Source organism: Coregonus clupeaformis, chromosome 20 (genome assembly GCF_020615455.1).
Source record: "Coregonus clupeaformis isolate EN_2021a chromosome 20, ASM2061545v1, whole genome shotgun sequence".
NCBI classification, from domain to species: domain Eukaryota; kingdom Metazoa; phylum Chordata; class Actinopteri; order Salmoniformes; family Salmonidae; genus Coregonus; species Coregonus clupeaformis.
The window spans coordinates 63,943,813-63,967,273 of record NC_059211.1 but is presented as its reverse complement, the minus strand read 5'-3'; the positions used below and the strand labels follow the sequence as shown (position 1 = coordinate 63,967,273).

General features: G+C 45.0%; 1 protein-coding gene across 14 annotated transcripts in view; it reads right to left on the bottom strand.

Annotated features, from left to right (window-relative positions):
* The window catches only part of LOC121553920 (nuclear factor 1 X-type), a 153,935-nt gene that overhangs the window by 11,776 nt on the left and 118,698 nt on the right, over positions 1 to 23,461 (bottom strand). For 4 of the 14 annotated variants that reach the window (XM_041867314.2, XM_045205708.1, XM_045205701.1 and 1 more), the window contains 9 exons: positions 18,284 to 18,346; positions 18,119 to 18,193; positions 16,621 to 16,747; positions 16,167 to 16,202; positions 12,901 to 13,028; positions 12,366 to 12,422; positions 11,990 to 12,064; positions 6,529 to 6,657; positions 1,912 to 2,081 (listed from right to left, as the gene is read on the bottom strand). In XM_041867314.2, coding sequence (XP_041723248.1) covers positions 1,912 to 2,081; positions 6,529 to 6,657; positions 11,990 to 12,064; positions 12,366 to 12,422; positions 12,901 to 13,028; positions 16,167 to 16,202; positions 16,621 to 16,747; positions 18,119 to 18,193; positions 18,284 to 18,346 — 860 coding nt within the window. Of the gene's footprint in view, positions 1 to 1,904; positions 2,082 to 6,528; positions 6,658 to 11,989; positions 12,065 to 12,365; positions 12,423 to 12,900; positions 13,029 to 16,166; positions 16,203 to 16,620; positions 16,748 to 18,118; positions 18,194 to 18,283; positions 18,347 to 23,461 lie in introns of all 14 variants that reach the window. The other 10 variants (XM_045205700.1, XM_045205710.1, XM_045205698.1 and 7 more) reach the window with 9 other exon arrangements.

Here is a 23,461-nt window from a genome sequence, read left to right as displayed (position 1 = left end):
GCGGGAGTTAGACTGGGACATTCAGAACTTAAAAAGGGAGGGAAAAATATACATCTGGGATCTGGGATTGTGGACAATAAGAAGGGTTTGTGTCATGGTCTAGTGGTGGAATCACAGCAGAGCAACAAAATAAAATGGTTGAATATTCCCCCGTTTTCTATTGGGGGCAATCCAGTACAAGGGATTGTGTGGAAGTGCAAGGGTCTTAGTCCGTTTGTGTGAAGTGAAACCCTAACAAAGTCTGTGTGTGTCCCATGTACAGTTGAAGTCGGAGGTTTACATACACTTAGGTTGGAGTCATTAAAACTCGTTTTTCAACCACTCCACAAATGTCTTGTTAACAAACAACAGTTTTGGCAAGTTGGTTAGGACATCTACTTTGTGCATGACACAAGTAATTTTTCCAACAATTGTTTACAGACAGATTATTTAACTTATAATTCACTGTATCACAATTCCATTGGGTCAGAAGTTTACATACACTAAGTTGACTGTGCCTTTAAACAGCTTGGAAAATTCCAGAAAATGATGTCATGGCTTTAGACGCTTCTGATAGGCTAATTGACATAATTTGAGTCAATTGGAGGTGTACCTGTGGATGTATTTCAAGGCCTACCTTCAAACTCAGTGCCTCTTTGCTTGACATCATGGGAAAATGAAAAGAAATCAGAAGAAAAAAAATTGTAGACCTCCACAAGTCTGGTTCATCCTTGGGAGCAATTTCCAAACACCTGAAGGTAGCACGTTCATCTGTACAAACAACAGTACGCAAGTATAAACACCATGGGACCACGCAGCCGTCATACCGCTCAGGAAGGAGACGCGTTCTGTCTCCTAGAGATGAAAAATCAATCCCAGAACAACAGCAAAGGACCTTGTGAAGATGCTGGAAGAAACAGGTACAGAAGTATCTATATCCTCAGTAAAACGACTCCTATATCGACATAACCTGAAAGGCCGCTCAGCAAGGAAGAAGCCACTGCTCCAAAACCGTCATAAAAAAGCCAGACTACGGTTTGCAACTGCACATGGGGACAAAGATCGTACTTTTTGGAGAAATGTCCTCTGGTCTGATGAAACAAAAATAGAACTGTTTGGCCATAATGACCATCGTTATGTTTGGAGGAAAAAGGGGGTCGCTTGCAAGCCGAAGAACACCATCCCAACCGTGAAGCACGGGGGTGGCAGCATCATGCTGTGGGGGTGCTTTGCTGCAGGAGGGACTGGTGCACTTCACAAAATAGATGGCATCATGAGGAAGGAAAATTATGTGGATATATTGAAGCAACATCTCAAGACATCAGTCAGGAAGTTAAAGCTTGGTTGCAAATGGGTCTTCCAAATGGACAATGACCTCAAGCATCCTTCCAAAGTTGTGGCAAAATCGCTTAAGGACAACAAAGTAAAGGTATTGGAGTGGCCCTCACAAAGCCCTGACCTCAATCCCATAGAAAATCTGTGGGCAGAACTGAAAAAGTGTGTGCGAGCATGGAGGCCTACAAACCTGACTCAGTTACACCAGCTCTGTCAGGAGGAATGGGCCAAAATTCACCCAACTTATTGTGGGAAGCTTGTGGAAGGCTACCCGAAACATTTGACCCAAGTTAAACAATTTAAAGGCAATGCTACCAAATACTAATTGAGTGTATGTAAACTTCTGACCCACTGGGAATGTGATGAAAGAAATAAAAGCTGAAATAAATCATTCTCTCTACTATTATTCTGACATTTCACATTCTTAAAATAAAGTGGTGATCCTAACTGACCTAAGACAGGGAATTTTTACTAGAATTAAATGTCAGGAATTGTGAAAAACTGAGTTTAAATGTATTTGGCTAAGGTGTATGTAAACTTCCGACTTCAACTGTAGGTCCCCTCCACCCCGTCCTCCAACCCTCCCTGACCTCTCACCTGTCCTCCGGACTGCCCCGAGCCGTCGGCGCAGACGAACTGGACAAACTCCTTGAGCGGGTCCTGGTGGTGGTGGTAGCGGATGGTGGGGTGGGTGAAGTAGGGACTGGACTGCTGGATGATGGAGGAGGAGGGGAAGTGGAGAGCTGACGCTGAGGCACGGGGACTCCCTGAGAGAGAGGGGGAGGTGAGGGGGGAAAGAGTGAGAGCGTGAGAAGGGACAGAGGGAGAGGTAGGCAGAGGGAGGAGAGTTAGTTGGGTCCATGCAATCCCACTCCAGACAAAATTCATAACACAACACATTTAGAAAAAACAAGAAATTCAGATAACACAAAAGTGACACAAACGAGACTGAATAGAGTAACTGATGTAATCCAACACACTAGACTGAATAGAGTAATTGATGTAATCCAACGCACTAGACTGAATAGAGTAACTGATGTAATCCAACACACTAGACTGAATAGAGTAATTGATGTAATCCAACACACTAGACTGAATAGAGTAACTGATGTAATCCAACACACTAGACTGAATAGAGTAATTGATGTAATCCAACACACTAGACTGAATAGAGTAACTGATGTAATCCAACACACTAGACTGAATAGAGTAATTGATGTAATCCAACACACTAGACTGAATAGAGTAACTGATGTAATCCAACACACTAGACTGAATAGAGTAATTGATGTAATCCAACACACTAGACTGAATAGAGTAACTGATGTAATCCAACACACTAGACTGAATAGAGTAATTGATGTAATCCAACACACTAGACTGAATAGAGTAACTGATGTAATCCAACACACTAGACTGAATAGAGTAACTGATGTAATCCAACACACTAGACTGAATAGAGTAACTGATGTAATCCAACACACTAGACTGAATAGAGTAACTGATGTAATCCAACACACTAGACTGAATAGAGTAATTGATGTAATCCAACACACTAGACTGAATAGAGTAACTGATGTAATCCAACACACTAGACTGAATAGAGTAACTGATGTAATCCAACACACTAGACTGAATAGAGTAACTGATGTAATCCAACACACTAGACTGAATAGAGTAACTGATGTAATCCAACACACTAGACTGAATAGAGTAACTGATGTAATCCAATACACTAGACTGAATAGAGTAACTGATGTAATCCAACACACTAGACTGAATAGAGTAACTGATGTAATCCAACACACTAGACTGAATAGAGTAATTGATGTAATCCAACACACTAGACTGAATAGAGTAACTGATGTAATCCAATACACTAGACTGAATAGAGTAACTGATGTAATCCAACACACTAGACTGAATAGAGTAACTGATGTAATCCAACACACTAGACTGAATAGAGTAACTGATGTAATCCAACACACTAGACTGAATAGAGTAACTGATGTAATCCAATACACTAGACTGAATAGAGTAACTGATGTAATCCAACACACTAGACTGAATAGAGTAACTGATGTAATCCAACACACTAGACTGAATAGAGTAACTGATGTAATCCAACACACTAGACTGAATAGAGTAATTGATGTAATCCAACACACTAGACTGAATAGAGTAACTGATGTAATCCAACACACTAGACTGAATAGAGTAACTGATGTAATCCAACACAATAGACTGAATCCCTACTTGGTTGAATATATCTGTTAATTCATCTGATGCCAGATTGGTTTATCAGTGTGGTAATTAGAGAGAGTTAGACAGTGGATGTCACATTATTTTTATCCAGGGGTTTACTATAGATGTAAATGCATGTGATTTATTAGTGTGTTTTATTAGTGTGTTTATCAGTGTGGTAAATAGAGAGAGTTAGAGAGTGGACGTCACATTATTTTCCCCTGTGGTTTGTACTATAGGGAGACTAAAGCTACTTGTGTATCTAAATGAACAGAATCATCCAAGGCTGCAACATCTGGTCCTATTCATACAATACATCTCTTCTGTATTCTTTGTCTATCTACAGTAAGCACAGCTTGAACACACACACACACACTAACAAACACACACATATACGAATGCACACATGCATTACACGCACACATGCATACACACACACACACACTGAAGCGTGACAGTCAGAGACACACACACACACACACTTTCCAGTTGGTAATGCTTCTTTGTGATGTGTAATCAATCATAGCCTATCATTGCTGTGTGGTTCTGCCCAGTAGTATGAAGCCTGGGAGAGTTAGATCCCACCGCTAAATCCCTTATAGACATTAGTCATTGTGTGTGTGTGTGACGGTGTCTTCTGAGATTCTGTGGCCTTGGCGATTTGGCACTGGAAACAGGCAAGCTGGTTGGTAGTCTGCGAGGGGACTTGCATCTGTGAATGTGTCTGTCTGACACCCTCTATCTCTCCAGTGTACGGAGGTGTGTGTGTGTGTGTGTGTATGAAAGTGGGCTCACTAGACCAGACTGACTACCAGAATAAACAGACAACAGTCACACCTGGCATCCTCGCCCTGCCAATAGGAAATAAACTAACCCAGACAGCGTCTATGCCTATAGCTCCATCCCAGCTACTGATGTCAAGCCAAACTCTCTCCCTCACTCCTTTACCTCAGTCTATCCCTCTCCCCCTTTCTCCCTCACCCCTTCTCCCGTCTCTCTCTATCCCTCTCTCGCCCTCTCTCCCTCACTCTGTATCCCTCTCTCCGTCCCTTTTATTGGTCTCTTTATAGAACCCTGGCCTCTGAGGGACTTTCTATTTGGACGGCGGCCATTTTAGCAGCCCCCCTCCTCTTTCCCTCCTCCTATGGAGCCTAAACACTGTCTCAGTCTCACACTACAACTCTATTACAGACTAACCTCTTAGCAGTTTGTACACACATTCTAACTGGGATAAGGGGTCAGCTATGAATCAGATACACCTGAAGCTGGTCTGACACATCTTCACGTAACACAAGTAACAGAAAGTCAATAGAATAATAGAATGTAAAGCTCTTTTAGCACTTAGACAAGCACTCTATATACTTAATCCAATCCATCACTGTTATTACCATATGAAATTAAAAGGAATAGTATAACATAATCTATATCAAATGTATACTAAGCTAAATGTACAATTCTTAAGCTATTCTAGTGAAACGTGAAGGAAGGGGAGAGCTGTAAGAGTCCAAATGACCTTTACATGATAGGGCTGCTTTGGCTGCGGACCAGGCCAATCCTCAGAGAGAGAGAGAAGAGGGAGATGGAGGAAAAGAGAGAGACAGAAAGAGGGAGTGGGGGATGGAGAGAGAGAGAGAGAGAGAGAGAGAGAGAGAGAGAGAGGGGGGATGTATTTATTCCTTTGGAAAGTGAAACTCAACAGGGACTACAGTAGCTGGCAGGCTCATATCTCGGAGGGAGAAGAGGAATTCTCAGACCGGAGGCCTGGAGACCATTTTGTTATCCTCACAACGTTCTTATATAAGGCGAGGGCGGGCTGTTTGAAACAACTAGTGTGTGTGTCTGTCTGTCTGTGTTTGCCCTGTTTGAAACAGAACTGGCTCGATCACATGGACATGGAATGACTGTGGCTTGAAGACACACGAAATAAAGAAAGAGAGGAAAACAGTAGTGAGAGAGAGATAGAGCTGAACTGTTGCAGGCCATGATAATAAATGTCAAGAGATCTCTGGATCTTATTGCTAGTTCTCAGATCAAAGAGGGTTCAATTCCACTACTGCTGCTAGGTTGTCTTGGTGAAATTGATCTCTGCAATTGGGGTCAGTAAGATTCTCTCCCATCTCTCTCTCTTTCTTTCTCAGTGACTATAGTATAAGGGGTGGGGGGTGGGGTCTAGAGATCTGTATATGTATAAGGGGGTGGGGTCTGGAGATCTGTATATCTATAAGGGGTGGGGTCTGGAGATCTGTATATCTATAAGGGGGTGGGGTCTGGAGATCTGTATATCTATAAGGCGGTGGGGTCTGGAGATCTGTATATCTATAAGGGGGTGGGGTCTAGAGATCTGTATATCTATAAGGGGGTGGGGTCTGGAGATCAGTACATCTATACGGGGGTGGTGTCTGGAGATCTGTATATCTATAAGGGGGTGGGGTCTGGAGATCAGTATATCTATAAGGGGGTGGGGTCTGCAGATCTGTATATCTATAAGGGGGTGGGGTCTAGAGATCTTTAAGGGGGTGGGGTCTGGAGATCTGTATATATAAGGGGGTGGGGTCTGGAGATCTGTATATCTATAAGGGGGTGGGGTCTGGAGATCTGTATATCTTTAAGGGGGTGGGGTCTGGAGATCTGTATATCTATAAGGGGGTGGGGTCTGGAGATCTGTATATCTATAAGGGGGTGGGGTCTGGAGATCTGTATATCTATAAGGGGTGGGGTCTAGAGATCTGTATATCTATAAGGGGTGGGGTCTGGAGATCTGTATATCTATAAGGGGGTGGGGTCTAGAGATCTGTATATCTATAAGGGGGTGGGGTCTGGGGGCAGGGCTCGGTCTCACCTGGTCTCACTCCTGCCAGCACGGGCAGCGGGCGGTGTGAACGCCATCTCTCAACCCTCTCTCTTTCTCTCCCTCCCTCTCTTTGTCTATAAGGGTGGTGAGTGAATTTAGGGGTTGGGTCTGGGGCTCACCTGGTCTCACTCCTGCCAGCACGGGCAGCGGGTGGTGTGTGAACGTCATGCGGGGGGACCTCGTCTGGGGCGACAGAGCGTTGAAATCAAACTTCCCCGGCTTCTTAAGAGAACCAGGCGAGGACAGTCCTGGCAAAATAAAAAATGTAAAATGGGATCAATAAAAAATAATATAAAAATGGGGGAGAAGAGGAGTTGGGTTTAATGTACAATGTTTTTGACTGGCTGCTACCACTTCTTCAATAATAATTTTCAAAAGGGAATTCATTATTAGACATTATTTATTATTTGATTGATTGGGTTTGGAGCACTTTGATTGGCTGATGACAGTGCATTGTTTTGAGTCCTGTTGGATATTGGCCGTTCTCCTAACCAATCCCAGGCTATCGGGCTCAGGACTTGCAGAATTCTCAGTGTAAACAGTGCCCTCAAAAAAAATGATGGGATGGTTGAAGTTGTGGCTTTGGGGTGGTCGGGGTGGGGGAAGGATTGTTGTAGGGTTGAATCAAGGCAGTAATTAAACCTACAAGCATTTAAAAATCTACATCCATCGTCCTCCAAGATTGGCTGAATATTCTCCTCTTTCCAAAGTCCTACAGCCTACCATGAGCTATATGAAGCTCCATTCAGACATAGAAAACAGAAACACTTTATATAAACTACAGTATGGAGCCTGCAGCTGCTCAGTGAGAAAGACAAACAGACGGAATGGAGGGAGAGAGAGAGAGGGGAGGGAGGGAGGCGAGAAAAACGTGGGAGAATATGTGAGTGAAGGAAGGAGAGAGTGAGTGATGTCAGAGTGGAACCTGTGAAAATGTAGCAGTATTTTTCCTTTTGCTTCCTTTCCTTTATAGGAATGTATGAGATGGAATAAGATGGTACACATGGTTCATTATCTCCATCTCACACTCACAAACACCCACATTCACTCTTAACACACTAAAGACCTAAGACCTTTTCATACTATTTTTAGTCGTTTTCATATTCATCCTAGAATCCTAACTGACAATATTTGTTCCTAAACTTTGTGGTCCTGACATTAAAATCCCATTTAACCACAAGTATTTCGGTTCCAGCTGGGTATGTGTGAAAGTCTATGGAGAGAGAGTGCAGTGTGGGGGCGTGTAAACAAAACGTCTTTAACGGTGTGAAAGTTAAGTCTGCAGCAGGTGGGAGGGAGGGAGGGACTAATATGTGTGAACCATTTATGTCTTTAACAGACATATTTCATTTTGAGTTAACCAGAGCTAGGATCTAGGGGGTGTAGTGTGTGTGTGTGTTTCATTTAGAACCAATGCAAGGAGGCTAGGGTTTTATTGTAGCTGTCTAATTGAAGCCATGGAAGAGAGGTGGTGAACCATGCCTGATCCCAACAATGACACCAACGGTTACTGTGACGTCGGACACCAACGGTTACTGTGACGTCTGACACCAACGGTTACTGTGAGGTCTGACACCAACCAGAAGGAATTCCCTTATCCAGACTAAACAGAGGTTGCGTCCCAAATAGCACCCTATTCCCTATATAGTGCACTAATTTTGACAAGTTTTGGGAAAAAAGTTGTTGCACTATATAGGGAATAGGGTGCTATTTGGGACACACACAGTAGTCCAGAAGACCATCAAAGGCTCAAACTAACTCATATCAGAAGCAGCAGAGGCCCCTAGCAAATCTCTAGTGATCTTAAACATTTCAGAATCATTTGGAACTCATTTGAAATCATGGTTATTTCTAATCCCTGGCCCACCGAGACACACACACACACACACACACACTTCACTCTCCCTCCAGCCCCTGTGGAGCAGATGTCGCCAGCAGCCTAGCTACTCCCAAGGCCACACACACACACACACACACACACACACATAGAATAGGGTGTTGGCTATGGTGGTGTGGTCAGACGGTGCGGCAGGCACACCTGTGTGTGTTTTTGGTTCTTTTTAAATGGTCCCGTTTGTTTGTGTGTGCTTGCTTGTTTTCCTACCCCCCACCTGGATAGGAACTCCCAGCTGTGGTTTGCCTGTAGCAGGTGGGTCCCTCCAGAACGCAACACACACTGTAGGGTGTCCACCCTCTCTGCCCAGAGTGGGTGAAAACGCGCTTTGGTGTTGACATTTCACTTCCTTATGTTATAAAATACATTTTACCAAGACAAATATGATTCTTCATGTTCTGAATCGTTCAGTGGGGTCTTTCTCTAACATATCATTAACATTATATCCAAAAAGTCGGATGTTGTACCGTAATACAGCCGACAATAAGCAGCGAACTCTGCTGACAGAGCAGTACAGCGTTATCGCCAAAAACCTTTTACATTTTGTGGTCATCGTCTTCCAAGTTGTTTCCACGGGTCGTAAATAACAAGCTGAATTAAATGTAAAAGGTTTTGAAAATAAAAATGCTTGGGTTACGCTCAGTGCTCCATTGACATTTCACAGAGATACACTTGTTTTTGTGAGATATCTTCAAAAAAGAACAGGAACTTCACATTAATATGAACATTGTCCACTAAAATATGAAAATACTACATGTCATGTCTCAAAATCGATTTCCATGGATACCCATCTTACCTCTATATTGTTTTATGTCCCCCGGATTTGAGAAGAAAGATGAGGAGTTCATGGGTAAGCCTGTCCGGTAGCCTTAATTTTCGCACAGCATCCAACCTAGCTGACGAGATGTTATTTTCCTGATTTATGACCACTTTTTTTCTCTGGCCTTCATTGATTTAGTCGCTTTAATTTTGACCATCCTACAAGGGTAAAAACTCTGACAAGTTTTGAATGGATTATGAGAGAGACACAAGGTTTGGACCATTGGTTTTCTATGCATCAAACACATGGAAACTATATGTTGCCAAGCTCATTAAGAGGTGAGCTATGCCGCACTAGGGGAGTCCCCTGATGCGTTAAAGGCGTCCGCGTCCCATCCGAAACAGTTTGTGCATATATTATGACGACATTTTGTGACCCTTTTGTTTGTTTTGGCCTTTGCCAAGGGGTTTGCTGTTCGTGCACACCAAAACTATTCTCGAGGCAAGCCGAAGTTGGGAAGCTGAAGTCTACGGCCCTTCTTCGATGATTGGTCAACAGTAGGGATTCTTCAGTAAAGTCTTTGTTGTCATTCAACGACAGACCACTCATTTTCATGCACATTCTTCACTTGAGAAATACTGCACCAAACATCTTAGTTAGATATAAAACTGCATGACTAAGATCTCTGCAAAAACAAAAAAATGTATGACAGATTTCTTGAGTTATCTTAGATTAATTCAGACTATTTTGAGGAAGCGTATACTGGCATTTTTCAAGCAAAGGTATTTTAAGGTTGTATGCGAGCACACTCGTTCGGTTTCCCTAGCCGAGTTCAGCTAGGTGCCAGCCGAACCAAAGCATGCGGAAGCCTTAAGGCAGACAGCATGTGTGTGTGTATGTGTGTGTGTGTGTTAATTAAATTCACATCTCAGCTAACTGCAGCAGGTCTGAGCAAACCATAGGGCCTAGCACAAACCTCTCTCCCTCTCTCTCTTTCCCTCCTCCTCCTCCCTCTCTCTCTCTCCTTAGGGTTTCTAATGCTGCACACGTTTTCAATTAGAGAAAGGGGATGGAGGGAGAAAGGGAGAGAGAGAGAGAGAAAGAAAGAAAGAGAGGGAGAGAGAGAGAGAGAGACAGAAAGAGAGGGAGAGAGGGAGAGAGACAGAAAGAGAGGGAGAGAGAGAGAGAGAGAGAGAGAGAGAGAGAGAGAGAACAGTAGCTGGGATAACAAATAACAGTGAAGAAGGTGTGAGTTGGTGTATGTACAGATATACACTGAGTGTACACATATTGAAAGAGGAATGACTGAGTTATACTAAGGTACATATGAGTTATACACAGTGTGGGTAGATACAAGTGCAAAGTGTTCTATCAGTGCTGCTGAAAGGTGGAGCAGGTTTGAATTGGTGTCGCCTATGAACAAGTATACATATAACACATATTGAAAGAGGAATTATGTAGTTAAACAGGTAGATTATATACAGTAGATATGAGTTATATACAGTAGGGAGATATGAGTTATTTACAGTAGGGAGATATGAGTTATATACAGTAGGGAGATATGAGTTATATACAGTAGGGAGATATGAGTTATATACAGTAGGGAGATATGAGTTATATACAGTAGGGAGATATGAGTTATATACAGTAGGGAGATATGAGTTATTTACAGTAGGGAGATATTAGTTATTTACAGTAGGGAGATATGAGTTATATACAGTAGGGAGATATGAGTTATATACAGTAGGGAGATATGAGTTATTTACAGTAGGGAGATATGAGTTATATACAGTAGGGAGATATGAGTTATATACAGTAGGGAGATATGAGTTATATACAGTAGGGAGATATGAGTTATATACAGTAGGGAGATATGAGTTATATACAGTAGGGAGATATGAGTTATATACAGTAGAGAGATATGAGTTATTTACAGTAGGGAGATATGAGTTATATACAGTAGGGAGATATGAGTTATATACAGTAGGGAGATATGAGTTATATACAGTAGGGAGATATGAGTTATATACAGTAGGGAGATATGAGTTATATACAGTAGGGATATATGAGTTATCTACAGTAGGGAGATATGAGTTATATACAGTAGAGAGATATGAGTTATTTACAGTAGGGAGATATGAGTTATATACAGTAGGGAGATATGAGTTATATACAGTAGGGAGATATGAGTTATATACAGTAGGGAGATATGAGTTATATACAGTAGGGAGATATGAGTTATATACAGTAGGGAGATATGAGTTATATACAGTAGGGAGATATGAGTTATATACAGTAGGGAGATATGAGTTATATACAGTAGGGAGATATGAGTTATATACAGTAGAGAGATATGAGTTATTTACAGTAGGGAGATATGAGTTATATACAGTAGGGAGATATGAGTTATATACAGTAGGGAGATATGAGTTATATACAGTAGGGAGATATGAGTTATATACAGTAGGGAGATATGAGTTATATACAGTAGGGAGATATGAGTTATATACAGTAGAGAGATATGAGTTATTTACAGTAGGGAGATATGAGTTATATACAGTAGGGAGATATGAGTTATATACAGTAGGGAGATATGAGTTATATACAGTAGGGAGATATGAGTTATATACAGTAGGGAGATATTAGTTATTTACAGTAGGGAGATATGAGTTATTTACAGTAGGGAGATATGAGTTATTTACAGTAGGGAGATATGAGTTATATACAGTAGGGAGATATGAGTTATTTACAGTAGGGAGATATGAGTTATATACAGTAGGGAGATATGAGTTATATACAGTAGGGAAATATGAGTTATATACAGTAGGGATATATGAGTTATATACAGTAGGGATATATGAGTTATATACAGTAGGGAGATATGAGTTATTTACAGTAGGGAGATATGAGTGTAATGTGTTCTAACCATGGTAAGGAAACTGCACTCCATCGTGTTCATGTTTTATCTTCCTCTCCTGCACACTGGCCAAATGGTGCTGCACTGGAGGAGGAGAATGGGAGGGTTAACAATGAGAGAGAGGGAGGGGGGAAGAGAGGGGGGTGGGGAGAGAGAGAGGGGGGAGAGCGAGAGAGAGTTTGGGGTGGGGAGAGAGAGAGGAGGGCGGAGAGAGAGGGGGGTGGGGGGAAAGACAGAAATAGCAACATAGAGAGGCAGAGAGAGAGAAACAGAGAGGGTGGGAGGATTGCTTAAGATTTTTAAGACAGTAGTTGAAGTAGTGATCGATCATGGATAACATTGTGGTAAAGTTGGTTCATGGTTACTGTACTGCATTGTTGCTTACTTATCAGGTGACGGTCAACATGGTGTGAGCTTGGGGATGGGGAATGAAGGTCTCCACCTGGTTACAGGTGGGAAGAAGAGGTTATGGAGTCAGTTCTGGTCTCAGATCAGTCTTAGGGAGACAGAGTGTATGAAAGGTCTCCACTAGTATTAATGAACAGGTGGAATATCACTTCTGGTCTCAAATCAGTTTAAATGGAGACAGGAGTTAGGAGCAAAGAGGTGTTCTGGGAAGTTATGATGTCAGTTCCAAATCAGTTTAGAAGAGACAGGCTCTTATTCAATATCCACACTAGCGCACCACTTAGAATGAAGCACTGGGCAAGCTTTCTAAGTGGTGTGGATGATTTTGCCAGAGTGGAATTTGGTACAGTGAGTGAGAAGTGAGAAGGAAAGAGGTGTTTTGGGGAGGGGTTTGTTGAGTTAGGTGTTTTGAAGAACAGTGTGGTGTGGTGAGTTTGGTAAGAATGGTCCAGGGGTCGGGGTACAGGTATAAGGGTAAAGGTAGAGTTTGGGGGCTAGGGGGCGTGTCCTACCTGCGTCCATGTCGTTGGGCCAGCCGCTGGACTGGGAGGAGCCTGCGGCGGGGGAGCGTCCGGGGTAGAAGACGTCGTCCGTGGGGCTCTCCAGCTCACTGTCGTCTAACGACTTCCTCTTGTTTGAGCTGCGGCGAGGAGGAGGGGAGAGAGGAGTCAAGAATGGCCCCCTATTCCCTATGTAGTACACTAAGGCCCTGGTCTAAAGTAGTGCACTATTGGACCGGAGGCTGGTCGAGTGGTTAACACTTGCTTCCCCCTTCGGCAGGAGTCCGGTTCAATCCCGAATGAGCCCTACGCATTTCTGCTCCCACGACTGCCTCCCACTACTGTCTCCCTGCTCCTGTCTCCCACTACTGTCTTCCTTCTCCTGTCTCCCTGCTCCTGTCTCCCACTACTGTCTCCCTGCTACTTTCTCCCTGCTACTGTCTCCCTGCTGCTGTCTCCCACTACTGTCTCCATTCTCCGGCTCCCTGCTCCTGTCTCCCACTACTGTCTCCCTCTTTACTGTCTCCCACTACTGTCTCCCTGCTCCTGTCTCCCTGCTCCGGTCTCCCACTACTGTCTCCCTCATTACTGTCTCCCACTACTGTCTCCCTCATTACTGTCTCCTACTACTGTCTCCCACTACTGTCTCCCACAACTGTCTCCCACAACTGTCTCCCTGCTCCTGTCTCCCACTACTGTCTCCATGCTCCTGTCTCCCACTACTGTCTCCCACAACTGTCGCCCTGCTACTGTCTCCATGCTCCTGTCTCCCACAACTGTCTCCCACTACTGTCTCCCTTCTCCTGTCTCCCTTCTCCTGGCTCCCTGCTCCTGTCTCCCACTACTGTCTCCCTGCTCCTGTCTCATACTACTGTCTCACACTACTGTCTCACACCATTGTCTCCATGCTCCTGTCTCCCACTACTGTCTCCCTGCTCCTGTCTCCCACTACTGTCTCCCTGCTCCTGTCTCCCACTACTGTCTCCCTGCTCCTGTCTCCCACTCCTTTCTCCCTTATCCTGTCTCCCACTACTGTCTCCCTGCTCCTGTCTCCCACTACTGTCTCCATGCTCCTGTCTCCCACTACTGTCTCACACTACTGTCTCCCACTACTGTCTCCCTTAGCCTGTCTCCCACCAATATCTCCATGCTCCTGTCTCCCACTACTGTCTTCCTGCTCCTGTCTCCCACTACTGTCTCCCTGCTCCTGTCTCCCACTACTGTCTCCATGCTCCTGTCTCCCACTACTGTCTCCCACTACTGTCTCCCTGCTCCTGTCTCCCACTCCTGTCTCCCTTATCCTGTCTCCCACTACTGTCTCCCTGCTCCTGTCTCCCACTACTGTCTCCATGCTCCTGTCTCCCACTACTGTCTCACACTACTGTCTCCCACTACTGTCTCCCTTAGCCTGTCTCCCACCAATATCTCCATGCTCCTGTCTCCCACTACTGTCTTCCTGCTCCTGTCTCCCACTACTGTCTCCCTGCTCCTGTCTCCCACTACTGCCTCCATGCTCCTGTCTCCCACTACTGTCTCCCACCATTGTCTCCCTGCTCCTGTCTCCCACTCCTTTCTCCCTTATCCTGTCTCCCACTACTGTCTCCCTGCTCCTGTCTCCCACTACTGTCTCCATGCTCCTGTCTCCCACTACTGTCTCACACTACTGTCTCCCACTACTGTCTCCCTTAGCCTGTCTCCCACCAATATCTCCATGCTCCTGTCTCCCACTACTGTCTTCCTGCTCCTGTCTCCCACTACTGTCTCCCTGCTCCTGTCTCCCACTACTGCCTCCATGCTCCTGTCTCCCACTACTGTCTCCCTGCTCCTGTCTCAACTACTGTCTTCCATGCTCCTGTCTCCCACTACTGTCTCCCTGCTCCTGTCTCCCACTACTGCCTCCATGCTCCTGTCTCCCACTACTGCCTCCATGCTCCTGTCTCATACTACTGTCTCCCTGCTCCTGTCTCCCACTACTGTCTCCCTGCTCCTGTCTCCCACTACTGTCTCCATGCTCCTGTCTCATACTACTGTCTCCCACATGTTCTCCATGCTCCTGTCTTCTACTACTGTCTCCCTGCTCCTGTCTCCCACTACTGTCTCCCTGCTCCTGTCTCCCACTACTGTCTCCCTGCTCCTGTCTCACACTACTGTCTTCCTGCTCCTGTCTCCCACTACTGTCTCCCTGCTCCTGTCTCCCACTACTGTCTCCATGCTCCTGTCTCCCACTACTGTCTCCCTGCTCCTGTCTCCCACTACTGTCTCCATGCTCCTGTCTCCCACTACTGCCTCCATGCTCCTGTCTCCCACTACTGTCTCCCTGCTCCTGTCTCCCACTACTGTCTCCATGCTCCTGTCTCCCACTACTGTCTCCCTGCTCCTGTCTCCCACTACTGCCTCCATGCTCCTGTCTCACACTACTGTCTCCCTGCTCCTGTCTCCCACTACTGTCTCCCTGCTCCTGTCTCCCACTACTGTCTCCATGCTCCTGTCTCATACTACTGTCTCCCACCATTGTCTCCATGCTCCTGTCTCCTACTACTGTCTCCCTGCTCCTGTCTCCCACTACTGTCTCCCTGCTCCTGTCTCCCACTACTGTCTCCCACTACTCTCTCCCTGCGCCTGTCTCCCACTACTGTCTCCCACTACTGTCTCCCTCCTCCTGTCTCCCACTACTGTCTCCCTCCTCCTGTCTCCCACTACTGACTCCCAGCTCCTGTCTCCCACCTACTCCCTCATTACTGTCTCCCACTACTGTCTCCCTGCTCCTGCACTGTCATAAAAGTAATACAAATATATAAATAAATAAAAAGTAGTGCACTATATAATAATAATAATAATAATAATAATAATAATAATAATAATAATAATAATAATATGCCATTTAGCATATAGGGAACAGGATGCATTTGGGACAGAAACACACTCTATATAATTTAGGCATAAAGCACAGAAACAAGGCACACCATCGTATGAATTCACCTTCCCAGTTACAAAGTATTTATTTGTATTCAGCCTTTATTTAACCAGGGAAGTCACATTGAGAGTCCAGGCAGAGGATGAGGACAGCAGAATGAGAACAGTAGAAATTGACAGGAAGGAGAGGGTGGAAAACAGAGACAGAGGCAAACCTAAAAGGCTGATGTGGGTGAGAGTACGTTTAAGGATATGAGATGTGAGCACTGGACCTTTGCTGAGTTTGTATTGAGTATAGTCGGCAGGACAGTGTGTGTATGTGTGTGTGTGTGTGTGTGTGTGACTGTGTGTGTCAGAATAACTACCTCCGTGGAAGGTTTGCGTACAGCTCGACCTCAGACCTACAGTGCCAGAGAAGACAGAAAGAAAGAGAGAGATGGAGAGAAGGATAGGGGGGTTGGGGGGGGCAGAGAGCATCACACACTTATAAGACCAGAATGACAGAGAGACACAACGAGAGAGAAGAAAGAGATGGAACTCTCAGAGATGGAATGGACAAGAACACTCATTACGGTTATCAACTGAGACGGTCTACAATGTCCCACATACATACTATGGAGTATAGCCTGTAGATATCAGACCTGGGTTCAAATCGTATTTGTTTTCCTTCATCAAATACTATTTGAACCCAGGTCTGGTGGAGGGGCAGCTCTTTTCACCTAGGAACCTTTGAGTGGGTGGAACCTTTTGTGATGGCTAAGCTGTTTGTTTCACCTAGGAACCATAGAGTGGAGGGAACTTAATTTAAGTGAGACCTACATGTACCTGGTGGAAGGGGGGGATGCAAGGGAGCGTCGCCCCAGAGCCACCTGGTTGATGTTGTAGTAGCCAGGACTCTCCAGGTCAGCCAGGGAGAAGTTAGGACCAGACGCTGTGGCTACAGGAGCTGGGAGAACACAGGAAGAGGAGGAGGAGGAGGAGGAGGAGAGATTTAGAAGACAGTAAATTGTGGAAAAAAACGGATTGTGGAATTTGAAGAACAAACGTCCAGCCAAGAGAACATTGGAAGAGTATGGAGAGAAAGAGTAAGGGATAAGAGAAACAGAGAGAGAAGGTAAGTGAGAGAAAGATATAGATAGAGAGATAGAGCTATATATAGAGAGATAGAGCTATAGAGAGAGAGATAGAGCTATAGATAGAGAGATAGAGCTATATATAGAGAGATAGAGCTATAGAGAGAGAGATAGAACTATAGATAGAGAGATAGAGCTATAGATAGAGAGATAGAGCTATATATAGAGAGATAGAGCTATAGAGAGAGAGATAGAGCTATAGATAGAGAGATAGAGCTATAGATAGAGAGATAGAGCTATATATAGAGAGATAGAGCTATAGAGAGAGAGATAGAGCTATAGATAGAGAGATAGAGCTATATATAGAGAGATAGAGCTATAGAGAGAGAGATAGAGCTATAGAGAGAGAGATAGAGCTATATATAGAGAGATAGAGCTATAGATAGAGAGATAGAGCTATATAGAGAGAGATAGAGCTATATATAGAGAGATAGAGCTATAGAGAGAGAGATAGAGCTATAGATAGAGAGATAGAGCTATAGATAGAGAGATAGAGCTATATATAGAGAGATAGAGCTATAGAGAGAGAGATAGAGCTATAGATAGAGAGATAGAGCTATATATAGAGAGATAGAGCTATATATAGAGAGATAGAGCTATAGATAGAGAGAGAGAGCTATATATAGAGATATAGAGCTATAGAGAGAGAGATAGAGCTATAGATAGAGAGAGAGAGCTATAAATAGAGAGATAGAGCTATAGAGAGAGAGATAGAGCTATAGATAGAGAGATAGAGCTATATATAGAGAGATAGAGCTATAGATAGAGAGATAGAGATATATAGAGAGAGATAGAGCTATATATAGAGAGATAGAGCTATAGAGAGAGAGATAGAGCTATAGATAGAGAGATAGAGCTATAGATAGAGAGATAGAGCTATAGATAGAGAGATAGAGCTATAGATAGAGAGATAGAGCTATAGATAGAGAGATAGAGCTATAGATAGAGAGATAGAGCTATAGATAGAGAGATAGAGCTATAGATGGAGAGATAGAGCTATAGATAGAGAGATAGAGCTATAGATGGAGAGATAGAGCTATAGATAGAGAGATAGAGCTATAGATAGAGAGATAGAGCTATAGATAGAGAGATAGAGCTATAGATAGAGCTATAGATAGAGCTATAGATAGAGAGATAGAGCTATAGATAGAGAGATAGAGGATAAGAGAGGGGTAGATACTCACTCTGTGACACCCTGACGAGCTCAGCCACGTTCCACACTCCTGAGGTGACGAAGCAGTCCTGGAAACTCAGGTGCCCTGCAGAGGAGAGAGGGGAAGAGTTAGGATGTGTGTGTGTGTGTGTGTGGATGCGTGTGTGCGTGTGTCCGTGTGTGAGTGTTCTCTTACCATTGGGCGGTGGCTTGATGTCTGTGTCTCCTTGTTGGCTGGAGCTGTCTGATTGTCCAGATTCTAGAAGAGAAGAGAAGAGGAGAGGAGAAGATTTAGCTTGGCTGTGGTGGATACAAAGTAAACTGCTGTATGTGAGGAAAGAGGAAGGCAGGAGGTGTTGGAGCCCCTCTGAACTTCAGTCATAGATTCTATACTGACAGATGGGATATTTGAGAAGAGTAGAGAGATTGCTTCACTAAGGGTCAAGGAGGGTTTGTATGTATACAGTGTTTATCTGTATATATCAATGTCACAGAATGTTCCTAATGTTCCTACCCCCCCCCCAACTCCTGTCTCAAGGTGTTCAGATTTACTGTTTGTGTGTAGAGTATGTCTTTCTGTGTGTGTGTGTGTGTGTGTGTGTGTGTGTGTGTGTGTGTGTGTGTGTGTAAGGTGTTCTGTTTATGCAGCCTAAAACCCTACCAGCAAGGAGGTATAAAGTGAGATTAAGAAGAGGGATATGATTGCGCTGTTAGATGCTAGATGGCGCCAACACACACACACACACACACACACACACACACACACACACACCCCCTTGGCTGACAGCGCAATCCTTACTGCCCAGGGAGGGGGATTTAAGGCTAAGTGTGGTAAAGGTGAAGGAAACTCAGTGGCCTTTAGAGATTGACAGAGACAGCAGTGGCACATGCACACGCGCACACACACTCAGACACACACACACTCAGACACACATACACACACACACAACACACACAGCTGTCACAGCCTTAGTACTGCTCTTGGCATTGGTAGGCCGCAGAAGCCAGGGACTAGAGTAGAGATTACAGCCACAAGGGAGAGGAGGTTACAGGGGAAGTCTTCCAGTAAAGACTCCCTAACCTGCAGCATGTGTCATTACAGGCTAACTGATCCATTAGAACAAAGTGGAGAACCAAGGCTGACACAGAGAAAGTACTATTGGTGATTCCTGTGTGTTTCTTTGTTTATGCACTGTGTGCTATCTGGCATGTGTGTGTTTTGTGGTCTATGTCCATGCACAGAATGTAGTCTATGTATAATTAAGCAATAAGGCCCGAGGGGGTGTGGAATATGGCCAATATACCACGGCTAAGGGCTGTTCTTAAGCACGACACAACGCAGAGTGCCTGGATACAGCCCTTAGCCATGGTATTTTGGCCATATTCTACAAACCCCCAAGGTTCCTTATTGCTATTAGAAACCAATGTAATTAGAACAGTAAAAATACATGTTTTGTCATACCCATGGTACAGTATATGGTCTGATATACCACGGCTTTCAGCCAATCAGCATTCAGGGCTCGAACCAACCGGTTTATAATGTAGTGTGTGAATGCGTCTGTGTGTGTATGCTCCAGCCCTATCTCCGGTGTGTGTGTGTAGTACCAGTGGTGTGGGCATGACATCTGCAGGGCCACAGCCAGGCCTAACTAACGGAGGTGTTTATCTGCAGCATGTAGTTGATAACAGAGCAGGGGAGGACTGATGCCAACATGCAAACACGCACGCAATCACACACACAGCACAGCCTCGCCACACTAAGCCACAAGATTAGTCAGTAGAAACAAAAACAGACCTGTCTCAGTGCTTACTAATACTGGGAGAGGAGAGAGAGAGGTAAGGAGAAAGTGAGGAACAGAGGGAGAGAGAGAGAGCGAGAGAGAGAGGGAGAAAGAAAGAGCGAAGTAGAGAGATGATAGGGGGAGAGAGATAGAGGGAGAGAGAGAGAACGGGAAGGAGAGGAGAGGAGAACAGGATTGAGACAGAGAGGGACAGAACGGGACAGAGAGAGAAGGCGAGAGAGGGACAGGAACAGAAAGAGAGGAATAGAAGCAGCTCCTTTTTCCTCCCTTCTGCAGACTCTCCTCCTCTCTTATCTTTTCTCGCTCGCTGCTCCTGGCAGCCATCTTATGGCTTGGCAGCCATTTTAGCATTGGCGGTAGCGAAGCATTCCAGCTAGCTGACGCCACTCACACACAACCGTTTGCACACACACACACTCAAAGTAAACATATATGTTGGCCAACGAAAACTGTTAAGAAAGAAAATAGCGTCCACTGAACTTTCTTCCTGTTGTGTTTCGCCTCTTGAATCTATAATAAGAAGCACTGACTCTCCAACACGGTACGTACAGCACATTGTGTGTGTGTGTGTCCGAGCTACAATCCAATGGAAAGCAGTAGGTGTTCAAGTTATTTAACTGAATAAACACAGCAAACAGAACCCTCAACCCAGTCAGGGGTTCTGGAATGATACAAATTGATTCAACAGATTCCCCTCAGTCAATCACCAGTAAATGTACTTTGATGTGAGTGATTTGTAGGCTAGTGGACCTGGTCCTTGGCCCAGATATTGGCGTGATTGAAGAAGCATGCGTGACAAACAGAGAGCTTCTGTTCCTATCAGAGTTGATAAGAGGTATCAGGACAGCCAACACTACAGGCCCACTGACAACCCCCTTCAACATCACCCCCAGTACTCTAGAACCCCACCCTAGAACCCCACTCTGGTGAAGTGGTCACACTGTGACCGTCACAGCACAGCTGATTCTACGTCTCTGGTAGCTTTAGCCTGGCTAGCCTTACTATAACTGCTGGTGAACTCTGAATCAGTACCACATGGGTGTATCTCTACGTCACTACAGAGAAGGAGCTGCCTGCTGGTTATCACCACAACGCCAGCTGCAGGCACTGAGGCAGCCAGCCCCCTAGCCTCCCCCAGTGTGTGTGTGTGTGACACACATCCAGGCCTCTTATCTGTACTCCACAGCCCCCCAAAGCCCTCCCCCACAGCCCCAAATCATGCCCCTGCAGCTCCCCTAACATCCTTTACTCCTACCCCCCAAAACCCCACAGCCTACCACACAACACCTCCAAGGTCCAAAATTATTGGCACCCTCGATAAAGATGAGCAAAAACGTACGTATAAAATAAATAATACAAATACTGAGCTATATTGTATGCTATTTTTTTCAACAAAAACAAAAAGGTGCTAATACGATTGCTCAGAGAAAGACAAAAATATATAGGTGTCAAATTATTGGCACTCCAGTTTTCAATACTCTGCCACCCCCCCTTGCGAGAATAATGTCACAGTCTTTTTCTAAAATGTTTTATGAGATTGGATAACACATTGGGGCATCTTAGACCATTCCTCCATACAGAATCCTTCCAGATCCTTCATATCCTTTGTCTGCGCTTATGGACTGCCCTCTTTAATTCAATGGGGTGCCATTGCAAAATGTTTATTTTGTGGTCAATTAACAATTTCTTTGTGGATTTTGATGTGTGCTTGGGGTTATTGTCTTGCTGGAAGATCCACTTGCGGCCAAGTTTCAGCCTCCTGGCAGAGGCAACCAGGTTTTTGGCTAAAATGTCCTGGTACTTGGTAAGTTCATGATGCCGTTGACCTTAACACGGGCCCCAGGACCAGCGGTAGCAAAATGGCCCCATAACATCAAAGATCCATCACCATATTTTACAGTAGGTATGGGGTTCTTTTCTGCTATGCATTCTCATTTCAACACCAAACCCACCACTGTTGTGTGTGGCCAGAGCTCTATTTTCATGTCTACCGACCAAAGCACCAGTTCCAATCCAAGCGCCTATGCCGTTTAGCAAACTCCAGGCGTTCGCATTTGTTGGTTGCTCTCAAAAAAATGTTTTTTTTTGGCCAACCCTTCCAAAGAGCCTATTGACATAAACAAAATGACAATATAGGAGGAAGGTGAAATCCTATTACACCGGCTCCTATGCTCGTCGTATGTGGCAGGGCTTGCAGACGATAACGGATTACAAAGGGAAACCCAGCCGTGAGTTGCCCAGCGATGCAGAACTCCCAAACTAGCGAAATGCCTTTTTTCCGGATGACTGTGTGATCTCGCTCTCTGTGGCCGATGTGAGCAAAACGTTTAAACAGGTTAACAATCACAAGGCCGCAAGGCCAGACGGAATACCAGGGCGCGTTCTCAAAGCATGCGCAGACCAGCTGGCAAGTGTCTTCACGGACATTATCTCTCCTTATCCAAGTCTGTAATCACAACATGTTTCAAGCTGACCACCATTGTCCCTGTTCTCCAAGGTAACCTGCCTACATGATTATCGCCCTGAAGCACATCTGTAATTATGAAGTGCTTTGAAAGGCTGGTCATGACACACATCAACACCATCATCCCAGACACCCTGGACCCTCTCCAATTTGCATACTGCCCCAACAGATCAACAGATGACGCGCTCTCAATTGCACTTCACACTGCCCTCTCCCAACTGGACAAGAGGGGAAATAACTATGTGAGAATGCTGTTCATAAACTACAGCTCAGTGTTCAACACCATAGTCCCCTCCAAGCTCATCACCAAGCTAGGGACCCTGGGACTGAACCCCTCCCTCTGCAACTGGTCCTGGACTTCCTGATGGGCCGGCCCCAGGTGGTGAGAGTAAGCAAAAAAACACCTCCGCCATGCTGACTCTCAACACAGGGGCCCCTCAGGGTTGTGTGCTTAGTCCCGTCCTGTACTCCCTGTTCACCCACGATTGCGTGGCCACGCACGACTTCAACACCATCATCAAGTTTGCTGACATCACGATGGTGGTAGGCCTGATAACCGACGGCGATGAAACAGCCTACAGGGAGGAGGTCAGAGACTTAGCAGAGTGTTACCGGGACAACAACCTCTCCCTTAACATCAGTAAAACCAAGGAGCTGATCGTGGACTATAGGAGAAAGAGGGGAGAGCACGCCCCCATCCACATCGGCAGGGTTGTTGTGGAGCGAGTCGAGAGCTTTAAGTTCCTTGGCATCCACATCAGCAAGGACTTCAAATGGTCCACACACACCCACAGAGTCGTGAAGAGGGCACAGCAGCGCCTCTTCCCCCTCAGGAGGCTGAAAATATTTGTCATGGGACCTCGGGTTCCTCAAAATGTTCTACAGCTGCACCATCAAGAGAATCTTGACTGGCTGCATCACCGCTTGGTATGGCAAATGCACCGCCCTCGACTGCAAAGCGCTACAGAGGGTGGTGCGGACAGCCCAGTACATCACTGGGGCCGAGCTCCCTGCCATCCAGGACCTTTATATATCATGCGGTGTCAGAGGAAGGCCCGAAAAATTGCCAAAGACTCCAGCCATAGACTGTTCACTCTGCTACCGTCCG